The following is a 12,500-nucleotide window of genomic DNA, read 5'->3' on the forward strand; positions in this document are numbered from 1 at the left end:
AAAAGACAGACAGAATAAGAGACAGACAGACAGACTGACGACTTCTGGTTTAATTTGTGGTGTGAAATGTCAAATAAAGGTGTGCTGAAACCCTGCAGGATCGCAGCGGCTCCACAGCCTCGAGAGACATGATGAAACCAGAGGCAACGGCTCACGAGAAGCAAACGTCCTTACAGCGCTCCAGTAAATCCAGATCACCACAGAACAAACACTGGACACACACACACACACCTCTGCTTGCAACTGTCGTGATGATAATTAATTATCAAGGCAAATTAATTCCCAATATCTTGCATTCAAAGCAATAATTATGATATATTTGTGCATATCGGTGTGATGATTCGCAATTATCATGCATGCTTAAATGCATTTCAAACCAGATCAGCCACAATGGAGGAAGATCTTCCTGCTCGTGTTCTATGGCAAGTGACAAATGGCTGTAGGAGAGGAATTGTGTGGAAAACCTTTATATGGAGATGATTTGAGCATGTATTATCCTAATTACTAACCGTAGGCTAACGCTTCATCCTTGAAGACAATCCGGATCAACATTAGAATGAGAGTAGAAACTAAAAAAATGTCTGTGCATATAAATTCACAATTATTAGTGAAAAAGATCCATTTAGAGTGAGTGATTGTGATTGCACATTTCTCTCACTGCTCTCATTTAAACCAATATAACTGAGCTCAAAATATTACAGTCGCCATAAGTAAGTTATTATGATTAAATCTAGGTTAATATTCACTGCCGGTCTCGATCAATAATTCAAACCACACATCATTGTTTCTGCAGGGAAGCTGCAGAAGTGGCTTGAGGCAGAAAGATCATTGCAAGAATCATTTCTGTTGCCATTTGGACCGTGCAACAATACGGCGAGATCCCGGACCTCAATCCTAACATCATTACAGCGTGTCTTCTCTTTGATGTAGCACAACTGCGAATCCTCTCCCCTTTTCCTTGAGATTCAAACGCTTATTTCTGCTCATCCTTTCTTTGTGTAGACACTGCGTTACATAACAAGCCTATGAAGGCTTTGCATGATGACGCTGGCACCATCTACACAGCTACGACCCCCACCACATGTCTGCTTCTACCCATGATCCTCCAGTAGAGCACAGCTGCCCTCTACAGTTCTCACACATTACACTGATCAACAGAACTTTGCAAAAGATATACCACACACTACAGCCAGATGGGGTGCATCTCACAAATACATGACCAGAGCAATATGCATAAAGAATTTGTCCCAACAAAAATATTAAAATAATAATTCATTCATTTTTTTTTTTTATATAATGCCATGATGCTCAAATACTTCACAATTTAAATATATACATATATTTAAATAAATGTAATAAAAAAATAAGCACAATTTAAATAAATATGTAACTCAATTAAACAAAAACATGTTTTTTTCACATTCAAATAATGAGAGTTACATTTTTGCATTACGGTAATGAGAATTTGTGGGCTAAAATGCATTAATTTCAAAATGCAAAAAAAAATTATATTAAAATTATTATTTTAATAATAATAATATTTGTTGTTTTTGTTTTTGCAAACACACAGGTACTTCCGAGTATTGAAAAAAATGAGTTGTGAACTTGACAATTCCACATAACTTAATTTTTTCAATTATGCATGAAGTTTATTTACTTAATAATTTTAAGGCAACAGGTTTCTTTACTTTTTTTCTTTACTAAGTAAACTCAACTGATCACTTTGTACAGTGTGAGAACCATTACAAAGCACAGGGGGTTACGGGTAACATTATTAGCCCAAAAGTTATTCACAAACACACAGAATACTGTATCAGGCAGACATAAAAAAAAAAATTGTATTATCTTTATTACTGGTGTGCAATCTAGTAATGTAATTACATCTCTTTTTAAATTGATTTCACTGCAGGTTTATTTAAACAGATATTGTGTATGAGTAATATCATTCGGTCAACATTGATATCTAACCATGACCGTGAGGAAAGGCCTGTCGTTGACGTTGATAAGCAACATTTATCTCAAGAAGACTAGACAAGATTAAAATCAATGTGAAGAAATGCACTCATTTAATAACATTACAGCACAGACGAGTGATCTGACAGCAACATCAATATCTATCGGATGTACAGAGTTCACGTGCAGACACAAACCCCTGTCCGTGTGTTTCTGCATGTGTGTGTAACAATAGATCCAAACCGATTCATTGAACTGTCCTTTCGGGAAAAGGGTAATTCAGTTATTATTTCACGACAAAACAAAAACGACTGCAGTCAACAAAAAAAATTAATAAAAAAATCGAATCATAAATAATTATAGAAAGCAAGATATGAGGTTAAGATTAGATTAAAGGAGCAAATATGTTTCCTGTATTGAATTATGTAGAGATGATATATATATATGTATATATTGCATGTTGCACATATACATTTATTTGTAGACAGTGTAAGACTGAAAATACTGGTTGGGGTCTGAGACAAAAGGGCCCTGCTAGCTAATTAACATTCGACCTCCCCCATACAGGAAGTGAGGTTCACTTCATCTCAGAAACTACGAAGAACTCACACAAGAACATGGTTTAATGTGAATGTTTATCATTGACTGTTATGTTTTTGGTGTCATTTGAAATGTCTCAAAGTGAGTGGTACAGATATCTCATATCCAGATAGATCAAATAAAAGGAAATAAGGTTTATGGAAGTTTAGAGAAAACTGGTTCAAAGCCATTTGAGGGTGGTCTCCCCCATCCCCCATGTCACCTGGTCAAGAGATAATAAAGGAAGGTGTTCTCGCTCTCTCGGGTCTTCTTTGCTGGACGTGAATGGAATAGGTGGTCTTTCTCTCCCTCTCTATCTCTCTCTCTCTCTCTCTTTCCCTTTCTCTCTCTCTCTCTCTCTCTCTCTCTCTTTCTCTCTCTCTCTCTCTCTCTCTCTCTCTCTCTCTCTCTCTCTCTCGTACAAGCTGGGTAAGATTATTTGGTGTAACCAATGTATACAACCATGTTCTAGATATTTGAATTGATTGTGGAATTGATCTCTGATATCTGAAATATTAAATTGTTACATGTGATTATTCTAACTGATTTTGACATTGTTCTTTTAATGGTTAAAAGGAATAGTCATACATTCGCTCACTTTTAGTGAGGCACAGATGTTATTAAAACCTTTCATTTATGGAGTCAGACGAAGTAACGAGTAAATACATATGATTAATGAATTATAAATTTAACCAACCAATACTTTGCATGAGTGAGGACAGAACACGTGATAACCTTCCCCGTGTATTGGCGAACCGGCTTTGGACCAATATAGCGGGCCTTACAACAGTACAGTATATACACATATACACACATACATACATACATACATACATATACACATATATACACACACATATATACATACACATACATATATATACACACACACATATAAAACTGGAGAGGGACAGAGGAATGACCTTCCACAGTGAGTGAATCCTGATCTTGTGAATTCCCATAGAGCCACTGAGCTCGTGATCAACACATTATTACCTGACGGCGGCTGGTGGGACTGCGACAAACAATAGACTAATAGACACGGAAAAACCTGCGCCACCAGACCTCCATTATGCTAAAATAGCGAGAACGCTTCCACGTCTGTCTTGCCAGCGACGGCTTGAATGGAAACAAACAGACCGACGTGCCATTATGAAGAAAGGATGGAACGCTTCATTGAGAGCTAAGCAATCTACATATCCCAATAGGCTAATGGCATCCACCGTATTTGGACGGCAATTGGCATTATGCAAATTAAACCAGGCTGAGCGGCCAATGACAACAATGGAGACAAACACAACATCAGCTAAAACAATAGAAGCGGCTCTGACTGCATTTACTGCACCGGGCGGCTATTTTCCCATGATATTGTGTTATAACATGGAAAATGAGGACCAGCTTGATCTGAAAATTGAACAAAACACAGCAAAAATGTATTGGTATTGCATAGAAAAGATCTGCAGGACGGATCTTCAAAAATCTGGGATCGGAATGACAAGTAAATTGTATGAAGTATAGTAAAAAATATGCAATTGACTGTTTACAGATGAGAATATTTATTGTGCATGGTAATACTATATGTGGACATGGTAACGCATTTTTAGTGCACAAAAACAAGGGTTGCATTGCCAGAGCTTTGGTTCCCATGCACAAGATAGTCCTCCTTTACTCCTTTAGCCAAAACTACAAAAGAAACATAAGCCAGCGTGGTACAAAGTGACACACTTTCCCAAACACCTTTGAATGGGCCGTTCTTGATGACTGAGCTCTTTGTCTTTGTGCAAACGATCACTAAATGGAGATGAATTAGCGCATCATGGTGGGCTTCCAGTATACGCTCACTGCGGATCAGCCAAAACTCCCACGCTGCACGTCTGCGACGGAGGACAGCTATTGTGCATCAGCGGAATATGTACTGAGTTATTATTGACATGGTTAAAACGGCTTATGGCGCTAGTTCTGTCTGGTGTGTAGACTATGCCAATTATAGCAATAAATGCATGACGACATACTGTATTTGGCACTACTATTCCTGGCTGCTTGATAGAAAATAATAAGTGTAATTAGTCATGCAACTCATCCACACACAATCCACACTCAACAGTCATGAATGATTCCTCAAATCATTCAAGTTAAGGAGAGGTGTGCAGTTACTTTACTATTATATGTGCCCTGACGGATGATTTTCACCTGGTGGATGACAAAACAGTCCAAAAGCAACACACTGTCAAGCATCTAGAACAAATCTAGCATCATGTCCTGTAGCAAACACACAAAAAACCACTCAGAACACCCTAACAATCATTTTTAAGCATATAAAGACAAAAAATATATATTCTAAGAGGGTTACAATTCATGAAAATGCATGACATCTTAAGTATTACACCAAAGAAGAGTTTAACAAGCAAATGAATTGTTAGTTCTTTAGCCCATTAGCTGTCAGACACCTGGCTCTCTTATTGTATTGCCTTTTTTTTGTGTAAAATCTACTTCAAAGTTGGAACACAACTTGGTTAGACATACAGTATGGATTAGATTTTTTTAAAGTCCGAATTATTTTGTAAAATATCTATTTTGCATAAAATAAAAAAGATTTAGTTCAGTACAATTTCTTTTTACACTTTCATTTTTTGAAGTGCATTCACTTTTGCAATAATCTGCTGAGTGCCTTCTTTAAAATGAGACCAAACTTAGGTCTGTACTCCAAAGCATGAATTAAAGACATTTAAGTACATATTTATGAAAATATATATCAACATCTTTCTCGAAAAGTATTTTCTTTGAACATTTACATTTATGAATGTAAAATACTGCAAGTAATTGTAATAAAATATTTCTACATTTAATATGAAATGGGTCTATTTTCAAAGAGTCGCCAATAAAATGCTTCTGGATAATGTAGAAGTTTGAAAAGTTAGAAAAGTCAATCCAAAACACTTTGCAACAAAACCTTTTTTTTTTTTTTTTACTGATGACAAAAGGAGCAACAGGGTAAAATAGTGTTATTAAACATTGCAAGTTTATGCGTAGCAATTAAGAAAAATTATAAAAGAAACCTTGTTGGGCAGGATTTGTTTTTTCCCCCATCCCATACACAAAAGAATTGTATTTGAAATATATTTTCTGGATATGTTTTGGAATATATGCAAATATTTGAAATTGGCCCAATAAATATATTTCATACTTATATTTCATATATTTTTGTTATATTTCAGAATATATTTCAATGTATTTGGAATATATGCCACATATATTTTTGACACTTTTGGGGACCCGTACAGAAAAAAATACATTGAAATATATTCTGAAATATAACAAAAATATATGAAATATAAGTATGAAATATATTTATTGGGCCAATTTCAAATATGTGCATATATTCCAAAACATATCCAGAAAATATATTTCTTTTGTGTATGGGATTCTATGTCACTCAATGTATAAAAGGACACACACTGGATGTTGAAAAGATTTATATTAAAAGCCTAAATTCAATCTGTTTATCATTTAAAGCGATCAAGTCTCTTCAGAAAATTTGGACTAAACTAAATTTATATTTTTTCTCTTTATGAACTTTTTGAAGCATCAAAGTGGTAGTTGCGAAGCTGTCAATGGAGGGACAGAAATCTCTCAGATTTCATCGAAAAGATCTTCATTTGTGTTCCGAAGATCAGTGAAAGTCACACGGGTGAGTAATTCATGACAGAATTTTCATTTGTGGGTGAACTAACCCTTTAAGTCTTGTACCTTTGCCTTTCTGTCTGATTTTCATAAACTTTTTTGCTTCAAATCAAATTCTGTAGTGGGTTGGCTTGGTTCATGGCTTATAACGCTCTAACAAAATCTATTTTAACTTGTCTATGATAAAAATGTATATTAAAAAAATAATACTTCCGGAACCAGAGCCACTGAAAAAAGGACACAGGCGCTAATGCACTCTTTTGATCTAATGTTTTTTGTTCAAAAAGATCCTACATTAGTCAATAAACAGATTACAGTAAAACAACAAACTAGCATTGCACCTCAGAAAATGTACAAATCTAGTTACTACTGTTTACTTTAGTTATTTTTTGTTAACTGCAAATGTCCTTGACTAAGTATTAATATCTTGACTGGCCTACCACTAAAAAGAAGCTACAACGAGAGAGGGTCACTTTGAATCAGATATTTAATCATTTAAACATGAAATAATCCAGGACATCTTAATCACCCTATTAGCTCACATACAGCGGTCAGAGTCGGGCTACTGTAGATCTTCAGACTGACTGGAGACCCTCAAGGTCAGGCGAACCTCTGGCTGGGTGGCATCCCAGCGTCTCCTCAGATCGATAACAACAGCATCAACGATAACATGAAAAACGCCAGTGATTGCTTCATCCTCGTAAAGGGCTTTCTCACCAAACATCCATGGGACGCAAACCTGTGATATCATGTATACTGTACGTGGTTTGACTGCACAAATCTTTGCTGTTTTCTTGTTTATGCATGCATGCATAAATGCAAATATATACCCATGCACTCTTTAAAAAGAGCTCAGAGTGAGAAAATGGTCATTGCCTTCAAATTTCACACAATTCATGCTTCTTTTAGGGACACAGGAGGTACTGTAATAGAGCAGCATTATACCATTATTTGGCAGCGCGTGCATAGTGAGAGCAGTTATTGTGTTTTTACTATCATCATTTCAACCCCTCACATTCAGCACTCCCTCAGCGCACAGCAATCACCGCACAAAGAGGCTGCAGTTGTCATGGAAACGTTGTGGCGACTTGAACCGGAGACGAGCGCCAAGGCTGTGCCGTCTCTAGGCGACTACAGGTGCGCATCTTCATTTCTATGGATGGACATCTCCAATACACTCCACTCCTTGGACACGCTCTATATGTTATGAACAAATGCATTCCGCACATGTTTGGTAGTGAAGTTACCAGAAGAGATGTCTCAACCTAGTGCGCCTTCTAAGGGAGCATCCTGAACTGAATGTTCCTCATAAGTGACTGAACATTGAACATACACGAGCAGTATTTGATATCATTACATCATTAAATAACCATCTGTTGGAATGGCCTCTGCAATTAAAAGCTATATTTAGTTAGTAATTCTTATCTTAACTTACAATTTTTTTTATTATTAATTTGAAATATTTTTAAAAAGTACTTATAAGTAATTTAATAAAAAGATATTCACCGTTTGTAAACATATTAATTGATCAGAAAAAAAAAAAAAAGTAGATCACTTTGGAATTGGATTGTGATTCCTAGAAGCAGAACATTACATTCCTAAAGATTCCCATTTTTAAGGTGATACCTTAAAATGCTGTCTAGGTAGGCAGCTCACTAGGTTGAGCAGAGCTACCCATCATGCACCTGTTCAGAGAAATGTGGGATAAGAAGACAGGCATTCATAACAAAACTTCATCAAACTCTGAGGCCCATGTTTACACCTGGTATTAAGAAAAGTTTTGGTCGATCGGATCACATGGACGACGCTAAATAAAGGTGTAAACGGGGTCTAAAACGTTTTGAGCTTGTCCACTTTCGACCACTGGAACACATTCGACCGGATTGCTTTCGTAGTGTAAACGCTCATGTGGTCGAATGTGTTCAAACAGCCACAAAAGACCACATACTCTCCACCTCTCTGACTTAATGCGTAAACATTATGAGAAGAGCGATAGCCAGACGGGATTTAAACTGTCGGCTGAAGACCCAAGTTTGGTCTGAAGACGACAAACGTACCAAGCACGATGTTCTCTCACTATTCCTGATTTCTAACACACACACTGACAGCGTTCGGCTGGTCTTGCGTCTGTCAGAGCAGAAACTAAAGCGGATGCTCTCCGTGTGTTTTTCTGTCGTCTCCGGGTGAGTTCATATTTATAATTGCGCGAGCGTATTTTGTCCATTAGATTGAAAGATCTGAAAAAACACATACATATAGAAATCAGGACAGAAGTGGTTGAATCTGTACAAAATAGACGGATTAAAACACCAGGTGTAAACTGGTACGTGTCTCCCTCGTCTACTTGCGGCCCGATCGACCAAAACGCATCTTAATAGCAGGAGTAAACAGGGCCTGACACCTGTCCAAAAGCATTTGGAGTAGAACTGAATAGAACAATTCAAGTATATTAAAATGATAGCACTTGTTCCAATGCATATTGCTCCAAAGCAGTTTCTCAAAAAAATAGAGCCTTATAATAACCCTTAATTAGCAAGCAAACTTTGGCAAGAAACACCAACTCCAGTCCTGTATTTAGTGGGTCACTTTCTATTTCTGTCATCATCTCACATTAAAGATTCCCATCCACAGTGAAATCTGACTGCTTCAAAATCTGCTCCACAAAACCAACATCGCATATGTTCTGATGCCTCACACTGCATTTTCATTTTCAGTGTGCATAGACGATTTACCTCTCGTAATATTAAAGCCAGACTGTTTTTGTTGCGTTTATCAAGCCCCTGAGAGAAAGTCTATTAAATTAGATAATTGCTTAATATTTATCAGAACTACAGCACAATCTCAGAGAAAAGGATTTGCAAAACTCGTCACAGAAAACATCAAGAGGCTAATGATTACAGCGGAATAAAACCACCTTTAATAGACCTCCTGTATGTCATACAGCTTACTGGGCCTAAAACACATTTTGCCTCATTCAATATTCAAAGGCTTCATCAAGTATAATCAGAAGGGCCATTATGCGAAGACAACCATGCCCACTTAAGGCTAACAGACATGATGGCAAGACAGTGTAACCATTTGAACAAGCTTCTGAAGTGCTGTGAAAAGCATCTACATGCATCGTCATACTGCATCAATTCTTTAAATCACCACTATAAGGAACTTTACCCAAAAATGCCCTCTCTGTTATACGCTCAAGTCAGATCTGGCATTGCAGTACTGATGAAGAGATGTGAAATCGAGCAGATTCGCTTTCCTGAAACAAAGGCAGCTCAAATCTCAAAGTTTGCACAGATTATGAACCCAATATATGTCAGTTTGAGCTTAGGGAAGGAAAATGTACACTTGTACTGCATGCAAAAGCTTCATGTCTGCTGTAGACAAACACAACCCAGCGGTTCAGTGCAGTTGATGCCATATATCCTGAAGCACTGCTATACAGTACATCAACAACGCTATGTGGATTTTATTAGTCCTTATGAAATGCAAATATAATCAATATAGTCTAAAAATATAGACTCTTTTATCATATGCAATACATAATTTATATAGGGCCTAATATATAAATCAATATAGTCTAGTCTATGAACCTATATCGATATGCATGTATGCTAAACAAAACAAAATGGTTTGCAAGACTAGTTCAGTAGTTTAAAAAAGAAAAATTGGGGCAATTTGATGTAAAATCTGATACTTTTGTAGCCTATTTGTTCTTAAAACAAGTTTTAAATGGATGTCCTTGATAATGTATGAAATATTACTTTATATGAAATATGAATGAGTGTAATATATATATCTGCATATAAGCATGCCCAACAGATCAGCAGTATAATGTGTTATATGGATTTGCAACTATGATATTCTGTGAAATATCAGACTACACTCCTATTCATATTATCAAATAATATATTCATATTGTAGCCTATTTATGAAATAGTAGCCTACATTAATTGTGATATGACATAATATTAATAAAAATATAAAAACTATATTAATATGCACTGGATATTATTAAAGCATTAGTATGATGTAGAAAATTAAAACTAAAAGGTTTGGTGCATTTAATGCCATATCGACCTGGGTTACAGATATGAAAATGTCTGATGTAAAATCTGTTAAATTTATATGGATTGTTCTTACAATAAAAAAAAAATATATATATATATATATAATAAAAAGATTCTGGACCAATATCATCTAGGCTATATGGAATAGGTATAGACTGTAGTGAAGATAGTCCATCAAACAGTCATAGTCTCATTTGATGGTTGAGGGCGGCGTGTTGAATATTAATATCCCAGTCTCACATATTCCCAGCTGTTGGATGAGTTTATCCTTCACAGGTGTCAGAACATCTTAAACATCTCTCACCTTTCCCGGAGGCTTCAGCATCAGCTCCAGCTCCAGCAGAGCTCGGTGTCGGTGTCTCCTCATCGCCCTCGAACAGCTGGTTCACTTCCCCCTGCATGTCACCGGCAGTCACGGTGAACCTCTGGCTCATGCTGCCCGTCGCCGGTGGCCTGAAGCGGGCTGGATGAAGGAGGAGCTCGCCGGTGCTGCAGATGTGCAGTGATCAGCCCAGTCTCTGTTAGGAGTAATGAGGACTACTGTTAACGCAGGAGCATAAACGTGTGTGACCTGTCCGGTTGAGACGAGCGTTTTATTGTTCTTTGATAAAAGACATTGAATGAGTCGCGAGCGGATCATCAACCGGTGTCTGGACTAACCGAGCATCCGGGTCCTAAAGCCCGCGACCGATCATCAATCACAAACATCGATTAAGCCACACACACAGCGTGAACACAATATGAGCTGCGTTTAACAGCGTTAAAAACACTATCTACACTAACAATCATACAATATTTTAGATGCACGGAACTCCCATCCTATAACTTTTAAAAGACAGCCCTATGTATGTATAAAGAAGACCCAATTAATATTTTGTATTAATTTAAAGCTAATTTCATTTATCTATTTTAATCAATTAATCAAGTTAATCAATTTGTTTATTTAGTTTTCATATTTATATTCATTTGAATCATTTATTTGAATCAATTTAGATGTAGGCCTATCAAATATTTATTTTATGTATTTATCTTAATGTATGCATTGTAATAAAATGCATCAATGTATTATTTATGTATGTATTTAAATCAAATTATATTCACTTAAATTATTATTATTATTTTAAAAATAAATAAACCCCAGTTTGAAAACCCCTGATTTAAGCGATAAGGAATCATCAAATTTGCATTTGGTATCACCAAGAACCATAAGTTCAAGATTTATATTTATAAGTTAATTTCAACTGAGACACCAAATTGAAAATGTATTGTATTTCTGCAATGTGGTTTTTCTGGGGTCAAACTGAATGGTTACCACATATTAGCCACATACCACATATCACCTCAGTAAAGTGAATGCTTTAGTTTATGACACCACAGAAGATTAAAGGGGTGGTTTACTGCCTTTTTTCTTTGCTTGATTGTGTTTATGGGCTGCAATATAACATGTCTTCGTGTTTCGTTTGTTAAAAAACGCCTTATTTTTCATAAATTTCACCTTTATTGTAAGCCGCTTCCTCCTCTGTCATTTGAACGACCGGTTGACTTCCTGAGTCTATGAAACCACTCCCTCGGAAACAGGCAATGAGCTCAGATTGGTTAGTTCGGCCGGTGTGTTGTAATTGGCTAAACTGCGTCCGGAATCTTCACGCCCATAACCTTTACGGGCGACAGTTGCATGTGCTCCGGACCCGGTCAAATGTAATGGTGTCAATATTGCCTCATCAGTTTGAGCCAGAATCAGACCCAGAGAGCGGTGATGAAGAGAGTCAAGCGGAACCTCCGCAAACACGGCTCTTACTAAACGTTTCTGAATGGTAATTTTTTTTTTATTATTATTATTTTCTCAAAGAATTTCCACACGCTGATACTTGAAAATGCTACTGCTGTTTGTTAGCTTTTGAGATACGCTTTCCCCCTGATTAAACATTTAATATAACTGAATACATGACTGAGTAATACCGTTTTTTAAACATATTGTTTTATTGATAGAATGAACAACCGTTTAACTATTCACAAAACTTACCGGTAGTTTACTCAGTTTGTCGTTTTCTTTAGGTGTACATGTGATAACAGCAGCTGAAGTTCGCTGTTGCGATAATTTTTTGAAGTTTGCACACATTTCTTATACACACACAATAACATCGAACTAACTAGCTACTATAACCAAACAGCTTTGGCATTGGTTTGCGTTCTTGATCAAATAAAAAAAATACGTCATAA

The 12,500-nt window shown here is 36.5% G+C and overlaps 1 protein-coding gene across 3 annotated transcripts in view; it reads right to left on the bottom strand.

Moving 5' to 3' along the window:
* slc12a5a (solute carrier family 12 member 5a) overlaps positions 1-10,733 on the bottom strand; it is a 156,910-nt gene extending 146,177 nt beyond the window's left edge. For all 3 annotated transcript variants that reach the window (XM_084426432.1, XM_084426430.1, XM_084426429.1), the window contains exon 1: positions 10,585-10,733. In XM_084426432.1, coding sequence (XP_084282558.1) covers positions 10,585-10,714 — 130 coding nt within the window. In that variant the 5' untranslated portion in view covers positions 10,715-10,733. The remainder of the gene's footprint in view (positions 1-10,584) is intronic.
* Positions 10,734-12,500: the final 1,767 nt, after the last annotated feature.

The sequence above is a fragment of the Rutilus rutilus genome (genome assembly GCF_951802725.1).
Source record: "Rutilus rutilus genome assembly, chromosome: 12".
Taxonomy (NCBI): Eukaryota; Metazoa; Chordata; class Actinopteri; order Cypriniformes; family Leuciscidae; genus Rutilus; species Rutilus rutilus.